The 19,326-nt window shown below is 38.7% G+C and overlaps 1 protein-coding gene across 1 annotated transcript in view; it reads right to left on the bottom strand.

Moving 5' to 3' along the window:
* Positions 1-8,146: 8,146 nt before the first annotated feature.
* TRUB1 (TruB pseudouridine (psi) synthase family member 1) overlaps positions 8,147-19,326 on the bottom strand; it is a 30,573-nt gene continuing 19,393 nt past the window's right edge. Inside the window, exons 6-9 of the mRNA XM_006831379.1 lie at positions 13,532-13,604; positions 11,510-11,649; positions 9,070-9,126; positions 8,147-8,414 (exon numbers count right to left, since the gene is read on the bottom strand). Coding sequence (XP_006831442.1) covers positions 8,158-8,414; positions 9,070-9,126; positions 11,510-11,649; positions 13,532-13,604 — 527 coding nt within the window. The 3' untranslated portion in view covers positions 8,147-8,157. The remainder of the gene's footprint in view (positions 8,415-9,069; positions 9,127-11,509; positions 11,650-13,531; positions 13,605-19,326) is intronic.

The raw sequence follows: 19,326 nt of genomic DNA, 5'->3' as shown, positions 1-19,326 counted from the left end.
CAGGATGGCAAAAATATGGATAAATGTATTTTTATATTTTGAATCTCTTTAGAGGATAATTTTGGAAGCATAGTGGTTCCACGTGGTAAGCCCTAGACTGCAAACCACAAGGTCCACAATTCAAGGCCGCTCAGCCTCTCCGCAGGAGAAAGAAGAGGCTTTCTGCCCAAGAGCCAAAGCCTTAGAAACCCTATACATGGATCACATGAATTGGAACCAACTAGACAGACTAGACAGGAGTCCTGGTGTGGCACTGTGGGTTAATGTGCCGGACTGCAAAGCCATTTGAACTGCAAAGTCGGAGGTTCAAGCTCACCAGCTGCTCCTCGGAAACCCTATACAGGGTTGCTAAGGGTTGGAATCGAGACCATCGCACTTAACAACAACAACAGACAGCACTTCATAACAAAAGAAGACAGCCAAGTCTAAAGAGATGGACAAACTACAGAATGGGGGCCAAATATTTACATGCCTTTTTGTAAATAAAGTTTTATTGAAATACAGACATATTGGCTCACTTATGTGTATTGTCTATGCTGATCTCATGCTACAATGTGAGTAAAGTTGCAGCAAAGGTAAATAGTTATAACAGAAGCTACCTGGTCCACAAAATCTAAAGTATGTACTACCTAGCCTTTTGGTGGTGGTGGTGATGGTGGTGGTTATGTGCCATCTGACAAATCTAAAGTAACAAAGTAAAAACAAAACAAAAAGTAACAATGTATTACAGGTTTACAACATGTAAATAATAAAGATGTATTGCTACAATAGCACCAGACTAGCAAGAAGACATACTATCCTATCATGTAGTTCCCACGGTATATATGAGAAGGTACCATACTCTGTTTACTAGTCTGAGATCAAGATGGACTGCAAAACCTGAAAACGCTGGAGCCTCTGTAAGACAGAAACCTGTCAGAGAAGGAAAACGCAATATTGTCCACTTAAAATGAGTGATAGCAAAGTAGTAAGACTGTGCATCGCCAAAGGCAGAAAACTTGGGATTGGGACAAAGAAGCAGTCTGTGAAACTCCAGTGGTCTCACAGGTTTCACTGTATATTGTATACCCTCATTTCTATCTGGTATCATATCCCCTAGCTGTAATCTGTCTCATGGAGTCCTGGTGTGTGCCCTAAGATACAATCGATGGCACTTAACAACAATCTTTTATAGCCCAACTGTTCCATGGAAGATAAGGCTTTCTGCTCCCATAAAAATTTACAGCCTCGGAAACCCAACAAGGTCACTATGAGTCAGAAGCAACTCCACAACACAAAACCAACCAACCAATGGTGTAACGTTAAACATTTAAAAATAAGTATAAGAAGCCAATGTTATTGCTGTTGCTAAGTACTGTCGAGTTGGTTCCAACTCATAGCAATTCTGTATAGGGTTTCCAAGGAGCAGCTGGTGAGCTTAAATCGCCAACCTTGCAGCTCAAACTGATCTTGCAGTCCAGCGCATTAACCCCCGGCGCCACACCAGCATAAGCGTCCCCCAAACCAAACCCATTGCTGTCTACTCTGGCCCATAGCAACCTTACTAGGGCAGAGTAGAACTACCCTCTGGGGTTTCTAAGGCTGTAAATCTTTACAGAAGCTGCCACCACTTGTGCCCAAGGAACAGCCAGAGGGCTTGTACCACTGACCTTTCAGTTAGCAAGCAACCACTTATTCATAGCGCCACCAAGCTCCTAAAGAAGCCAATAGTCGAGATATAATGAAATACTATGAAATATTCAGTCTTAAAGAAAACACAGCTAAAGATGGTTCATTGGTAGGACTCTCACCTTCCACGTAGGAGACTCTGGGTTCTATTCCAACGACCAATGCACCTCATGGGCAACCCAGAAAAACAATTTCTTATAGCCCTGGTCTGCTAAGAATGACTTTTCTCAGTTCTCTGGAGAAGTGCGTACATGCGGTAGCTTAAGATTGCATTCTTGGCTAGAATCATATACAATTGAGACAGATAATAGAATGTTCATAGAGCAACTATTCAAAGCAGCCCAAATTGGAAACTAATCAATGGATAAACAGTGGTTTCATCACAAAAGAATACTACACAATGTGAATGAAGTCTACAACCCTCAACAATACAAAAGAACTTCACAAACATAAACAGAAGCCAGACATAAAAGTGTATGTTGTATGTTTCTATGTTGTTGTTATGTGCTGTGAAGTCGATTCCGACTAATAGTGACCCTGTACAGGGTTTCCGAGGCTGTAAATCTTTACGGGAACAGAAAGCCTCATCTTTCTCTCACGGAACAGCTGGTAGTCTCGAACTGCTAACCATGAGATTAGCAGCCTGATTTGTAACCACTACGCTACCAGAGATAAAGTATAAAAGTAGTTACTTTTGGTGGTGGGATGGGGAGGTTAATGACCAGAAGAGCTTCTAGGGGACTTGGGAAGAGATAGCAATGTTCTGCTTCTGGTTACATGTCTGCTTTATGACAATACAAATTGTACATGTTAAGTGCAATTTTCTGCACATATAAAAATATCAGAAGAACAAACAAGATGGCGGATCGGGTGGACATGTAGTAAAGAGCTCAGCCAGCAACAACACAGAATACCTGACCAAGCAGGCTCAGGGGATGGTCCCAGAACTCTGAACTACATATAAAGGAATATTTAGAAGGTTGGAAGGCTTACAGCTGGGGGAATTTGTGGCAGAAGCAAGAAATCCATTGCTTTCTAGTCCGGAACACTCAGCTGCTCCAAGAGTCGCCATCTTGGGTGAGACCATGTGGGGTAAGAATCGGAGCGGCCACAGACACCTAGCAGAACCGCTGAGATAAAGGTGTGGACATTCTTTTCTTTTGGGGTCTTCCTCTTTTTCTCTGACCCTCCACCTTACCCAGCATGACATCCTTCTCCAGCGACTGTTTCCTCCGGACAATACGTCCAAAGTATGAGAGACGAAGCTTAGCCATCTTGGCCTCCAAGGAGCACTCTGGCTGCACTTCTTCCAAAACAGATCTATTGGTTCTTTTGGCAAGTCCATGGCACTTTCAGTATTCTCCTCCAACACCACAACTCAAAGGCATCAATTCTTCTACGATCTTCCTTATTCACTGTCCAGCTTTCGCATCCATATGAGGCTATTGAAAACACCAAGGCCTGGGTGTTATAACTGATTGGAATACCTAAAAAGGGTTCTACAACTTGCCCAGTGAAATAGGCCTCGTGCAAAGCCTTTAGAGTATAGGACCTTAGGTGGAATCCTGAGTCCCATCCACAACCTTGTGAGGTGAGACATTTCCACTAGAAAGGACAAGCAGACTGAACAGCTAGTGACAGAAGATACATCTTCATGATGAACCTGACGTATACTCAGAGCGGTAGTTACTCTAAATACCAACAGAGAGGGAAAGAGTCTTCAAATCAAGTATCAATGCTATCTGCTCTATATACAGGGTAGATAGGGACGGGCAACTTAAGACACTGGCTATCTAAAATGAGGGGGCAATAAAGGCACAAAGTGACTGGCTTACAAGGTTTCAAGAGGGAGCTTAGTTTAAGAGTATGGGGGTAAAGAAAGAGTCCCCACTGAATAGCTATCATCTTGTCTAGATGGGTCTGGTGAAATGAGATGGGGATAAGATTCATAAGATTCAATAGTAAATAGCTGTTACCATGACTAATCGCAACTGTCACACTTGTAAAGGTAAAAGTTTTGTAACAAAAAAAGGGGAGTGGTTGATCTTACAGTCCAGAAAGAGAGGACCCTAGGACCATCAAGTGAGGAACGCACAAGCAGAATGCAGGACCTTATCCAGAGAAGCAGCAGCACCAGAGATGGAGGCAGAGATGGGGTCATGGAGAAGGGGAGTAGCTGAGGACTCTAGATTCATTAACTAATAAGAGAAGGACTAAGAGCTGGTGGCCAGGAGCAGACTTGTAGAATGTGCCCTTTGGAGATGTAAATTATTATATATGCCTGAGTGGGTTTTTTTGTTTGTGTGTTTTTTAAAAAGCTAAAGTGGATAGAGAGAAATACTTTTAACTGATGGAATATGGAGGGGATTATAATCAATGTAATGAAACAAGTTATATGAATTGTTGAATGTGAAACTACTGATGATGTGCCCTGTAAACTTTCACTCAATCCACAATAAAAACCTTAAATAAAAAAAAAAAATCAATAAAAAGTTTTAAAGTATCTAAAAAATCTACCAAAAAAACCCATGATTTTTAAAAGTATATATACACATATACATGAACTCAAGCAAATTAAAATAGCAAAAGAGGGAACTAGTTCCCAAAGACTTGAGGAATTTCCCCAGAATGTAACACAAAGGAATAAAAAGAAATTTTGACACCATCGTTAAATATAAATCTAATAGGAGTACAAGCTGGACGAGATCCAATAGTCAGAAGTAAAGGATGGGACTATTCCAGCATTGACAGAGATGAGACAGGTACAAAAAGGAATGAGTCCCAAGAAGAAATAAGTACAATTTTACGTACACTTAGCAGCCTACAACTACTTTGTTTCCTAGAGTTGACAGTGGTCCCATTCCCCCAAAGAAGGATGAAGTGATTTGCATCAGGTTAAAAGCTGATGAATGGAGATGGAAATAATCCATGTAGGACACAATCTGAATATGTTATATTTTAAGGGTTATGTATGGGTAAGACGAGCAAAGTAATCACTTGATATTAATTTCCCCGCTGTTGCCATCATTTATCCACAGCCACCTGGAGATCTTCTTCTTGATGGACAGCATTCAACTCGCCCAGTGAAAACATGGAGACATCACTGATTCAAGTACCACGCAGTCCGTGGTATTTAATGAACAGTAAAACCAAAAAAAAAGCTGCTCACATGCACTGGAGAAAACTAGTTTCCAGACAAGCCTTCTATTTAAATTTCTCAAGGCTATAATCTTCGTCTGTTAAAACGTTTCAACATTTTCAAGTGCTTTCTGAGCCACATTTCTTCTAGTATATTCATCAATGCTATAAGGCAAATTCCTTTCTTCCTTTGAAACCAAACAATCCAACATTTAATTGAACTTCAAGGCCATGATGAATATGACACAGATTTCAAGATGGTCAGAGGCACAAACTGCAGGGCAGACCTGATACTCATCAGCCTTCTAAAACACATAAACACTACATTGTTTCTGATGACAGGTCAGTGGTCTTCATCAATGTTAGTGTCTAAGGAACAATCGAGCTAGTACAAGAAACATGAGCTTTTGTGTTAGTGTCACTGCATCAGTTCTGACTCATAGTGACCCTGTGTAGGGTTTTTTAGGAGCAGCTAGTAGTCCAGTGCTTGTCCACAGCAGCACACCAGGGCTCCAAATGTAAGCTTAGCCCTTATTTAAGTTTCACAATTTTGAAGCAATGAAGAGCACATCTGAATTACCTTAATGATCACAGATTTTAAAGCCTTTCATTAATATCCCATCATCAATTTTGACAACTTCGAAATTAGGACAAGATTTTTTTTTATATACAACTAAAACAACAACAAAACAGAAAAACAACCTTAGTGTCAAAAGCAAGTAACAGGATGTTCCAAGTTGAAACATTTTCAGGAATCTCTAGTATTCTTTGGAAAATAACTTAATCATGCCATGGAGATCTTGACCTAGAAATACAAAGGAACAGATATTTTCTAATTTTATTAAACTGGGAGGAAAAAGTTAGTACTTAAATGCCAGTCAGGAGAAAACGAATATTATTTTAAAGATGACTTCTTCAATTTTCAGAGCTTCTTAATTAGTTTCTGCAGCTTATAAGAATTAAGAATAATAATTTAAGTTTCAATAAACTTTATTCAAACTCAAATCTGACAACTATAAAAGGGGGAGAATTATAAAAATTAGCAAATTTAATTAACAAAATGAAAAATAAAACCAAAATAAAAAAGACACCAAGCTATGAAAAAATCCTTCTATTAAGTACTTCCTGCATAAAGAACTCAATCAAATATATAAAGAATGCATAAAAATTCTCATTTATACAAATGAGCACAGTACACAGACAAGTCGCACAATGGAAATACTAATTGTGAATTAAAATGAGAACAATATGGTCATGCTAGCTAGAAATCAAAGAATAACAAATTAAAGCAATTCTGAACTTTCCTATGTTTACTACTATTAGTGACAATGTTTAAACCTCCCACCCGAACCTGCAAACTTGTAGCGAAACTGATATACTAGAATGATGATATTAAAATATCACTCTTTTGTGAAAAATAAGGCAAAAATATTTAGAATTCCCAAAGTGATCAAACTATCCACTTAATAATCCCACCCCAGGAATTGATTCTAATAAATTGAAAGGTTATTGAAGTATATTCAGCAATAGGGAAACGGTTTCAATTGTATTCTGTGAGGATAAAATAATGTGACTCAAATAACTACTACCAAACCGAAATACAAATAAAGAGTTGGCTAAATCAAATGAAAACTGCAAGGACCGTAAGACTACAAGCCATTGAAAAACACAGAGGAAATGATACAAATTTAAGGGTTACGGCGAGTTTTTTTTTTTGGCCAAATTTCTCCCGGTATTTTCAATAAAAAATAAAAAAAATTGGTTATCATTTTAAAAAGCCAATTGTCTTCCCCCAAAATTTCTGCTCTTCCCCATTAGCATGTGACACACTAGTTCGTTAAGTTGAGAACTAGTGCAGAAACTGTTGTTTTCTAAAATCTATTTGGACTGTGCCTAGCAATGCACAGGAGGCACTATAACCGCCCTTTCTACCAACAGGCAGACACTGCCATCTCTTCCTGACAAAAACCACTTTGACAGGACCCAGGAAAAGGAAAACAGGCCCACCCACCCACCCCGCCCCCTCACAGCTGGATGTTTGCTATTTTATGTTAATATATCACAATATCAACCTCTTCTAAAGAACTAGTCTAAATAGTTTCACTTAAAATACATTAATATGCTGAAAATGCTCAAGTGACGCATATAGCTTATTACATGGAATCTGTATTAGATTAACCACAAACAAAATCCCTTTTCCTTTACATATTTAAATTGTTTAAAGTTAGAAGCTGCTAACAGGCAACCATCTTTAGCCAAGTCAATCCATAAAAACAAGAAAATCCTATTTTATGAAATTTTCAATGACTTTTCCTTTTGAAATTACATTTGAAAAAAGAAGGATTTGGACTTTTCTACAGGTTGACTATGTATTATTTTCCTTTAACAAAAATGCAAAGCATATTTTATATGAAATTTTTACAAGTGTGTTAATTATGACAAAGAGGGTTCAGGAACTTCTAATCGACTATCTGAAGGAAAACGTTTGAGAACAGTTATTAATTATTTAGAGCAGAAGAGATGAACTGAAAATGCAGGACAGCTATCTCAGTCTATAAATATCACTTGAAACAGCAAACTACAAAACGATGTCAGGGGATCAATGGCTTACAGAGACATGAAGCAACTGCTAAAGGATGGAGAAAGATTTTTTAATTCAAGACCTATTCTTTAGCTTAACTTTAAAATACTATGGTATTTAATAACTTGGTAAAAAATGGTCAACTGTGTTTGATGAAACTACCAGAAAGAGATCTCATAGCTGCCACAATATAAGCCACTGGAGCTTAGAAAGGTGAACTGAATTAAACATTTAGTCTTTTGCTAATAACCTGCTAGTGGTAGCAATAATAATTTGGTTCACTTACAAATATTTATTACAAAAATTTATTTGTTTTTAAGATTTAAACAAACACAGCTATTACTAGATGAGTGCAGTCTACCAAAGAAATGTTCTTAATAAAAATAAACTCTTCAAAACACAGAGTTGAATGATAGCCATTTCAAACATAGTGAAAACAAGAATTTCGATACAATATAGCATCACTAGGAAGTCAAAATAAAGTCAATAACACTAAATTACATTCACTTTTATGAAACCAAAGTCACATGTAACTCTGTATTTCTTTTTTTCTGATTAGAAAATCTGCTGTTTTCACAGAAGACTTCTGAAGGGAAAGCAAATTCAGAAATAACATTAAAAACATCCTAAACGAACATTCTGTATTATAGCACAGAAATGAACAATTGTAAAGCCATTTTCAATGCCTAGCAGACAAACTGTACCCTACAGAAATGAAAAGTAATGGATACACTCCTTCATGCAGGGGAGGAAAGAAAGCCAGGCCAATCTTAACATGTCTGAATTGCATCATCTCCCTTAACCTCATTTAATGATATACACTCGCAGCTCAAAGCGGGTTCCTTCGACTCCTCAGGTTTGGGCTTTTTAAGTCCTGGCTCTGCTGGGAGAAGTGCCGAGCAGAGCTCCAGAGCCTGTGCAATGTCATCAATGGTCCACTTCTCCTCAGGCAGGGCATGGTCTTCCAGTGTAAAGGGCCCCTGTTGGGTTCGCGTCAGCTCCAGCACATTGGCGCAGGACGAGAGCTCTACAGCAACAAAAGAGGAAAAGCAATCCACCAGACAGTCTGTTGTTACCTGTCCAATCACAGAACAACTCAATTTAAACCCCTCAAAATCACCCTAACAAGTCAGAACCAAGAGCCTTGAGATTAAAAAGCAATTAAGAAGCAAAAGGCTTACAAATTTCTTTAATGTCTCTACAAAGAACTTATACACATTTTTCTTATTGTCTTCACTTTGCAAATGAAGTAACATGGCCTGTCCAATGACAAGAGTCAGAACTGCAACTTTCTGGCTATTTGTGAGACTATCACTTGCAGGATTTTTTTTTTTTTTTAAATTTATGTGTATTAATGAAAAGAACTTTAGGTGGAATTTTTTTTTCCTGATCTCTACCCTGAGTCAAGATATTTTGTACTTGAAAAAAAATCTAGGTCTTTATAATCATTACCACCATTTTCTGATCCTTTTTCTCTTCTCCCCCATTACAAGCACTTCACTGCAGCTGCTGATGCTGGTAATTGCATGCCATAAACCTACAAGGCTTCTAAAGCTGAAGGCAGCAAGAGTTCAGCTCCTGAGGCAAGTATTCAGAGATACGGAAAACAGAAAATTGTCCCTTCTCATCAAAAAGGAATATGACTCTCTAAAGGATAATTCATAATTCATTTTCATACTTACCTTTGCCAATGTCACTGACCAAGCTTCTGATATAGAATCCTCCTCCACATTCAACATCTGGAATGTTAACAGTGACATGGTAAATTGCCAACCTCCCATGAAATCCACTTTACATAGAAATGATGCCCCTAAACAAATGTAAAAATGCACTAGGCAAACAATCAAGTGATAAAATATTTATGTGCTAAAACATAAATTATTCATCCAGTAGCATATGTGTTTGTGAGATTGAAAAGTCAGAGTGTGGAGAAAGCAAACAGCAGAAACTCATGAACACATTTTAAATTAACTGGCAAGTCAAAGCACTTTAATACTTCAGCCTTGTTCATTTAATAGATTTTTAATGGCAGAAATCTCAGCTTTGCTATCATGAGCTGCAGATTTTCTAAAATATTCAGATTTGTACACTCAAAAACACAACACACAAACAAAGAAAAATCTTTTCAAAGTGACAAGAATGATGTTTAAGGTAAAATATTACACCAAGATTTCAGCATATTAAATGTTCTCTTGGAAATATTCCTGAACATACCAATAATCACTGAAATGATAAACTGTCCCAAAACTGAACACATACCTAAATATCTGCTTAACACAGAGTATAGGAAAAGTGGATTGGTTGGTAGCAAGACTCTGAGTCACTGAGAGTTCCTGAAGTTGATGCAGCCTGGGACTAGAGAACACCACTCTTCTGATTCCTGTTACTCATCTACAAGCATCTTCTGAAAAGAGATGCTACATCCCCACTCAAAGGACTATGTCCTGTCCCAGCTGCTTACGGTCTTATCAAACCAAGACAGCCATTTGGGGGCACTTAATCAAAGCTCTTTGATTTGCTCATCAGCTCAGGATTACAGAGCACTAGGATCTGTACTATAGTGTGCTAACTAACTAGCATTCCTGCATTATATTTGGCTTTGGTGAAAGCCCAGCCCTCTGGGCCTGTTATAATCTTTAGTCAACAAACTAAAAACGTGTATGACTTCAATGCACTTGGAGAAATCTGGGTTTACCTTACTTTAAAAGATACTATCTACTCTGTTGCTGCATTTTCACGGAATGGAGCAAAGAATTTTTTAGAGCATTTTTTATCATTATCTGCCAAATAGTTTGGACTCAGGAAACAATTAGTGACTTTTAAAAATTGCCCAGTATCACATTCTACAGGAATTTAAAATCCATTAAATAATAATGCCAATTGAAATGACTAATAACTAAAACCACATATTCACCGATAGCAACCCTGCAGGCCACAGTAGAACTGCCCCCCACCACCACCCCAGGGTTCCCAAGGCTGCACTTCTTTAAGGAAGCAAACACTTCCAGCGCTTTCTCCCACAAAGTGGCTGCTGAGTTTGAACTGCCCTTAATATTAGTAGCTGAGAACTTAAATCACTGCAACACTAGATTTCCTTAAAAGAAGACAAGTTTAGAAGAAAAAACATTTTGGGAAATTATTTCTATAGTGTATCCTATCTTATATGCATCAAGAAAAGAAGGGTAGGACCAACGTAAGGAAGTCAAGGACTCAGAAGTTCTGTTTTTGAGTCTTCACAGCTCTTTTAAGTACAGGCCTTCAGCTACTTTCTTTCAGCAGCCAGGAAAATCATAAAGTTTCCAATTAATAGAAACAAACGTCTTTAGTTTAAAACTTTATTTCAAACACAAAAAACCCACTGTCATTGAGTTGATCCCAACACTTAGTGTCTGTCTGTCCAGGGCAGCAGAGAAATGCTTCATAGGGTTTTTCAAAGCTGTAAATCTTTATAGAGAAGTGAATTGTCTCATATTGCACCCATGGAGTGGCTGGTGGGTTTGAACTGCCATTCTTTCTGTTAGCAGTTCAATACTTAACCCACTGTGCCACCAGGGCTCCTATTTGTTGTTGTTAAGTGCCATCCAGTCGATTCCGACCCATAGCGACCCTGTATAGGGTTTCCAAGGAGCAGCTGGCAAGCTTGAACCACTGACCTTACAGTTCAAATGACTTTGCAGTCTGACGCATTAGCTCACAGAACCATACCAGGACTCCAGAGCTCCTATATAGATTATCTATAAATTCTAATTGGTATTCTGAATTAAAATCAACCATATAGCCAAGAATTCATTTCTGTCTTACCCATAACACCAAGAACAATTCTTCCTCTCTCCCAGAGATGGAAGACCACAGTACTCCCGACTTCACAGTGTAAGATACCCTAGTGAAGCCCTACAAGATCAGCACTGGACTCTAACCACACAGTCGGCTGTTCAAACAAACCCCGTATAGGGTTTCCAAGGTGGGGCTCAAACCACAGACTTCGTGGTTCCCAGTCAAGTGCTTACCCTACAGAGTCACTGGACACCCTCCAATGTCCTAGATGTGCACTGAAAATTACAAAAAAATAGTTAAGTACAGTATGAAGGCACACACAAATATGAATTCTTTCAAACTTCTTACCTAGTGTGAAAAATGGTGGCTGGAATTTCTGAAGGGAAATACTGTACACAGTAACTGGCCTGGCAGGTTTTGCTTCTACTGCTTCACCTCTCTTCATCAACGTTGAAAGTCTCTGTCCATCTTTCTTTAATGCCGAATAGCTTTCAACATGAGCGAGAGACTAAGTTCAGATTACATCATGGAAATACAGTATAACTAGCAACCTTTCAAGGTACTGCTTTCTCAGTGCTGGAGACCCAGGTTTGATTTCCTACACAAAGCCACCACTCATCTGTCAGTTCTGTCACACCGTGGTGGCTTGTGTGTTATTAGGATGCTGGGCAGGTTTCAATGGAGTATTCAGACTCAAACAGACTAAGGAAGCTAAGACCATCCACCTCCAGAAATCAGCCTAGAAAACCCTATGGATCTGATGGATGATGGGGATGGCTCAGGACCAGGTAGGACTTTGTTCTGCTGTGGGTGAGAGCACCACAAGCCAGAGCCAACAACAGGCAACTAACAACAACAAATCTTCATATTGAAAATCCTTCTTAAAAAACGGATGTATTTTTTTCTTCCAATCTACTTCACAGTGGTCTCAGACGCTAGTATATCTCATCCCAGCATTAAATGAGCAATGTTTGTCTCATGAATCTTTCATCTTTAACAGTCTCCCTGGAGATGGTCTTATTTATGTCTTCTCTCCACTCCGCTTCATTCTGGGTAAGAGAACAGGGGACTGAGTAGCCCCTGGTCACAATGAGCAGAGCTGGATTCTCTTGAAACAATTTTCACTACAGTAATGTTAATTTTCATATAAAAACAACCAAAACATTTCCAAAAAGTAAGTTAGCAAATATTCTACTTAAAAGATCTTTAGCTTTGTATGATAAGGTTATTAGACACAAAACCATGGAACAATTATGAAGATGAACATTCTAAAATGATCAGAATTAGTGATCCAAAATAACATTTATACAGACCTGGCTACATTTTAAAATTCTTCACATATAAGGCCAAATCACCAAGAAATGGTTCTCCATTAGATATTTAAAATACTCTTAAGGAAACCAAGGTATTTTAATACAAAATAAAAAGTACATTCAGAATGTAATGTCAGCATCTCATTCTGAGGCATTATATAGCTATTTAAAGACAGCAACAACAAAAGAAGTGATTTGTTTGAATAGTAATGTACACAAAAATGTGGCATCAATATCCCTTACAATGCTAATAAATCACAAGTCTCATGAAGGAGAAAAAATTATGGGCCCAAAAAGAATGGACCCCACACCTGGAAGGCAGCATACATAAGGACATGGGTGCACATCTGTAACATATCCCTTCTTCACAGCACCTCTGTGGGCTCCAGCACACAGCCTGATGCCTCCTGACCCACAGCTAGTGAGTCAATTCCAACTTAAGGCACCCTACCTACAGGACAAAGCAGAACTATCCCACAGGTTTCTGAGGCTGAAATGCAGTATAAAGCAGACTGCCTCATCTTTCCCCCACGGAGCAGGCCGCTGCTTCTAAACTGTGGTTAGCAGCCCAAAGCTTAATCCCCTGCACCACCTGGGCTCCTTCTAATGTCTGTAAACAGAATAAAAACCCTGTAAACACTGAACTAGCATAGATGCCCAGCTGTGGCAGCAGCATCTAGGGGCAGAGACCACACACTTCACTGACATTTAGTCTCGCAAGCTCGGCGTCCTGTCTGAGCAGATTCACCTTTATCTGATGGTTTTGCTGGGTTCAATTGATAGCCAGCCTCACAGTATAGTACAAAGAAGCCATTAATTCTCACTCAAGTGATTTTCACCATCCCCAGCTGTTAGAAGATGACTCTGCCTCATGCTGACCCCAGCGTGCCAGAGGAGAACCATGCTGCACAGCATGTCCACTGGCTGAATTCAGACACAGATCACCAGGCCTTTTTGAAAGGCCCCTCATGACAGACTCCAACCCTGAACCTTTTGTGTAGTGAGTGAGCACACGAACCGTTTGCACCAATTACTCAAATTCAATGATGGAACTTACAGGGGGGGTACTTGCATTATATTCCCAGTAAATTTCTGTAGAATACCTTCAATATCTTCTTGTGTTATTTTATCTGTCAAAGATGATGAAAAAAAAAAAATGACAGTGAATCAACCAGAGATGCACATATGCTATTTATATTATACCAATAATTCAGACAGTTTAGCTTAAAAAAATTCTAACCAAGTGTGTACTACGGTGTGTGGTTTACAGGCCAAGTTCACTCTTGTTGAAATTAATAAAACATAAGCAGTGATGAGATCAAAGGGGTAAAAGTGTCCATTATCCAACATCAAGACAAGATTCCCTTGGCTTCATCTCCTCCTCTCCTAATGTAAATGAACCCATCACCTCCAATGCATTTAGGTGTCTGTTACTATGGCCTTTAGAAGACCAGAGAAGGTATCCGATAATCAGGTGATTCGAAAGGTAGAAAACTAACACCTATAAATTCTATAATAAGCACTGGACTGTGAACCACAAGGTCTGTGGGTCAAGTCCGCGGGAGAAATTTGAGGCTTTCTGTTCCTGTAAAGATTTAAAAAGCCTCAGAAACCCTAGACAGGGTCGCTATGAGTTTGAACTGACTCGAAGGCACTTCACAACAACAGCTGTGTGTAATATGGTACTAAAGATTATCAAGTGTCTCCCACATTTTGGACTTCTGGTATGGCACTGTAGGAAAAGCACTGGACTTTGAACCACAAGGTTGGCAGTTCAAATTCACTAGCTGCTCCTCAGAAATCCTATAAAGGGTCGTGGGTCGTGATGAGTCAGAACCGACTCAATGACACTTAAGAACAACATCCCCATTTTAATTTTTAATTGATAGTTTTCAAAATTATTCAATTATACATTTTACACACTCACATTCAACTTTGTCACCAAGTAATGTTTTATTTATTTACTTACAATCCTCCTCTTGGCTACTGAAATTTCTGTTCTTCTAAATGAACACTCATTTAGGAATCTGACTTTTACTTCAAAATGGGTCAACACAAGAGAATCTAACACAGCACTGCTTCAGTGTGCTTACTAAGCATGTTTTAAGCAGCAATTTTTAAATATAAATAAAGCTTTCAATCTGTCACTTAATCACCATTTCACTTACTGTCTGATACTCTTTCACAGAATAGATGCTCTATTAGAGTACACTTCAAACCCACCAGCTGTTCCTCGGAACCAACTCAACGGGACTTAACAATTATTCATCTGGTACATACCAGTTACAGTCTGATTTTATGTGAGCAATATTAAACAAGGACTAATTAATGTGCTTGGAACACTGCTCTAATGCCAGAACTGACATGAAAAAGCCAGCATGGAATACTGCATCCAGATATGAACATCACCACAGCACAACCAGTTTTGACCTCAGAGTGTCCTTGATCCTTACAGCTAAGCACGAACAAAAGACCACAATCTACTGGCCTCAGACTAGGATAGAGAAGACTCAGGAATTTCTCCAGGCACCTAACGGCTTCACAAAGACACCTCTCAGTCTGATGACTTTTCTGTTCACACTACTTCTCCAACAGATGCCATCTCATGACAGAAATGAGAAGAATTGTTCCATACAAAAAAATCCTTGTACTACTGCAGATTAAAAACGTACTGACTGGTGGCACCACCTTAGTTATGCAAATCTAAGCTGCCCAGTTCTAGACAGCCAATGCCTCCACTGGGCAGAGAACTGTTGAAAATGCTATGAGTGATAAAATTAAAACAGTTAATAATTTAGCCAGCTACACATTTTAAAAACAAGACAAAACATCTTTCTACTGCTCGGCTGCTCTCTCTACTGGCACTGCTGTAAACGTGACTGACTCCTTTGTCTTGCTTAGGTGGCTTGGTTTTACCTATCCTCCTTCCTACAAGCTGACAGGAGCGTTCGTTTTCTTGCTCCACCTTCCAGAATCTACCCACCAAGCAAAGTCAGGATGTCTCTTTCTCTCACTTAATATCACAGGCACTTAGAGTTTGACTAGTCATTCTGAAATTAATATGTAATTTTTAACCATTACCTATTTATGTAACTATTATCTCAAATGAAATTCTAAGCTCCTAAAAGACAGCTTTTCTTATTACATATTGTATACAATTAAATGGTATTCAAAACATTCCTGCTGACTTGAATTTGTTGAGTAATAGAATCTCAGGTTGAGAGAGCATTTAAAAGTTATGTAGGCCAATCATCTGAGTCACTATACTGAAAGCCTATGAAGTTAATTTATAGTAACAGCTATACTGTCTTATCATATGATCCAGTACTTCCACTTGTATGCATGTTGTTGTTGTTGTTAAGTGCCTTCGAGTCGGTTCCGACCCATAGCGACCCTGTACAGGTTTTCCGAGGGTGTAAATCCTTACTGGAGTAGAAAGCCTCATCTTTCTCCGGCGAAGCAGCTGGTAGTTTCGAACCGCTGACCTTAACGTTCGCAGCCCGATTCGTAACCACTACGCTACCAGAGCTCCTTCAAAAGAATTAAAATGTATACTGTTGTTGTTTAGTGCCATCGAGTCAGTTCCAACTCACGGCGATTCTGTATGCTAGGGGCTTCAAAATGTTCATGGGCAAATGGATTAAGAAGATAATGCAATTTTTCCATGTACTTTTTGAAGTCTCCTCATATTCATGCAAAAATCTGTATACAGATGTTCACAGGAATCAAAAGGTGGAAACAACCTAAATGTGGCAGAGCCACACAGTACAATATAACTGATCATAAAAAAGAATGATGCTTTAGAACATGTCACAATATGTGAGCCTTAAAAACATTATGCTAAGTGGAAGATGCCAGACACAAAGGGTCACCTACTATATGCTTCCACAGATATGAAATGTTCAGGACAGCTAAGTCCACAGACAGAAAACAGGTCCATGGAAGCAGGTGCTGACAGAAGGAACACACACTGGAGAAGAACTACTGAATGGAGATGAACAAAATGTTATGACTAGAATGTAAGCCAATTAACTGTACAACACTTGAAAATGGTGAATTTTATCAATGGATAAAAAACAAAAATATTATTGTGGGTGGGAGATATATACACGAGTATGTACTGAAGCATGCTGGCTAGCTTTAGATCATGGTATTAACTAACCCAAGTGACAACCAGTATTCCTCCAAAGGATTAGGATAAGGAATCTGCCACCAAAGGATGAAAAAAAAGAATATCTAGTAACAGCCAAATGACAAACATCTAGTGAAAGAAGAAGGCTATGGCACAAGCATCAGAGAACCTGAAATAATTCTTCTTTAAGAAATTAATAAATGATCAATGTGAAAGTATCCATATGAAGCTGATTTTTAATCCTTATGAAATTAAGACAGACAAAATCATTTTACACATGAATATTTGTTTTAAATTTACTGATTCTTTCTGAGAACCTATAACTGAACGGTCAGTACTTGATTGAACTATGGTTATGGAGTTAAAAACAATAGTCAAACATGTTAAGAGTAACAGGTACCTGACAAGTCCTACCTACCACCACATAAGCAGCTTTTAAACAACACAAAACATTACCAGACAACTGTTTCAGGCATTAGACAACAGCTTAGGGCTATAACCCCTGAGAGAAGGGAGACAAAGCAGGGGAGCCCTCAGATCATGCTGTCTGTCTGCCTGGTAGCACTTTCTGAATGGTAGTAGATGGAGGGGGAACGGAAACAACTAAACACTGATCCTGGTAAATTTAGGAAAGAGATCAGAGTTTGGAGAAGAAGCAACAGCAGCAATCTGAGGGAATTACACCAAGAAAAACATTCAAAACCAAACATAGGCATACATGTTGTTGCTGTTAAGTTCCATCAAGTCAGTTCCAACTCACAGTGAGCCTGTCTAGGACTTTTGAGGAGCAGCTGATGGGTTTGAACCACCAATCTTGCGGTCAGCAATCTAGTGCTTATCCTACAGCACCACACCAGGGCTCCCAAGTTAGTCTGCATTTGTACATCAAATTGTGTCAGCGCCGCTAAACAGTGATCTATATGTTAGGCAAACACAGACAATCGTTTAGTCACATGGATGCAAAGCCAAGTTGAGAAAAGACAGCTTTTCAACAATTGATACCAACACAATCTACTATCCATATACAAATAAGTGAACTCAGATTCATACTGCAAACCACACATCAACATGAGTTCTACATGGACCATAAAGGGAGAGATGACAAAGGAGGATGAGGAAGCTTTGTAGGCAATTTATGTGTTCTATACCTTGAGCGTTGGGGTCCTGGTGTAACACTGTGGGTTAATGCACTGGACTACAAAGTCGGTTTGAACCACAAGGTCAGTGGTTCAAATTCACCAGCTGCTCCACAGAAACCGTGTACAGGGTCACTATGGGTTGGAACTGACTCGATGGCACTTAACAACAACAACCTTGAGTGTGGTAATAGCTTTATAGGTGAATGCCAATGTCAAAACTTACCAAACTGTACACTGTAAATATGTGCAATTTTTTGTACATCCAGAGAGATGTTGATTAAATCTCAAGAAAGGTGTTTTTAAAAATAAATGGGGTTTCAGAATTAGACTGGAGTAACATGTGGCATTACAATGTGGCGCTGTAGGATTAGTACTGGACTGTGAACAAGGTCGACAGTTCAAACTCATCAGCCACTCCTTGGAAACCCTTTGAGTTGGAATCGACTTGACAGCACTTAACAATTACAACAATATGTTGCTGTCACGTCCCTGGTGGGGTTACGTCGGAGGGTCTTTTTACTCTTTAAGAGGCACACTTTGGTATGGGGGTGGGAGGAGCTGCAGTTTGCTCTTGGTGGTTCAGGAAAAATTATTTTCCTCTATTCTTATAACTTTCCTCTAAATTTGAAATTTCAAAACAAAGAGTAAGATCATATGGAGCTATTATGAGCAACTTTATACCAATGAGTTTGAAATTTTGACGAGACATACACATTCCTCCTAGAGGAAAACATTATCTAGAATGATACAAGAAAGTGTCCAAAAATTTGGTAACTAGTAAGAAATCCAAAATATAATAAAAAACCTTCCTAACAGAGTAAACCCCAGAATAGATGTCTATCAATGAATTCAGCTGAACATTAGCAAAGGAATAATGAAAATTTGACAAACTCTGAGAAAATAAGACTCCATGTTATGAGTCAGCATAACCTGGATATAAAAAACAAAGACATTAAGAGAAAGTAAAGGTACAGGGTAATCTCACTCATGAACATGTGCAAATAATCCAACACAAATATTTGTAAACCAAATTCCATTTATATAAAAGACAAGTTGGGTTTTCTTCAGAAATGTAAAGTTAGTTTGAATAAGTAAAAGAAAAAGATCAATAGATACAGAGAAAACTTTGAGTAAAATCCAATTTTTTTTTTTTTTTTTTTTAAAAACAACACCTCAGCAGAAAAGGAACAGAAGGCACCTTTACTTTGACAGAGGACTATTAAAAAACATCAAAGACAGTAAAAATCTGCTTAAGATAGGAAGATACGCTCTTCTAAGTATCAAGATGTATTCTAAAATGATAGTGATTAAGACAGTTTGATGTTAGCACAACAGACAGCTAGGCCAATGTAACAAAGGGACGGGGTGGGGGGGTGACTGTCTTACAAAAAGCACTTGGCATCTTCTGGAGTGATGGGAATGCTGAGCATCTTTATCACAATAAAAAAAAAAAAAAACATCAATGAGGCAAAAACCACCTATTCCTTACAAAGTTGCTGTCAAGTCTTCATAGCAGCATTACTTGCCCATTAACAGAATAGAAAGTAATTTATGATATCAGCCAAATTATACCTACTACCC

The sequence above is a fragment of the Chrysochloris asiatica genome, unplaced genomic scaffold (assembly GCF_000296735.1).
Source record: "Chrysochloris asiatica unplaced genomic scaffold, ChrAsi1.0 scaffold00003, whole genome shotgun sequence".
NCBI lineage: Eukaryota > Metazoa > Chordata > Mammalia > Afrosoricida > Chrysochloridae > Chrysochloris > Chrysochloris asiatica.
This window is presented reverse-complemented; position numbering and strand designations above follow the sequence as displayed.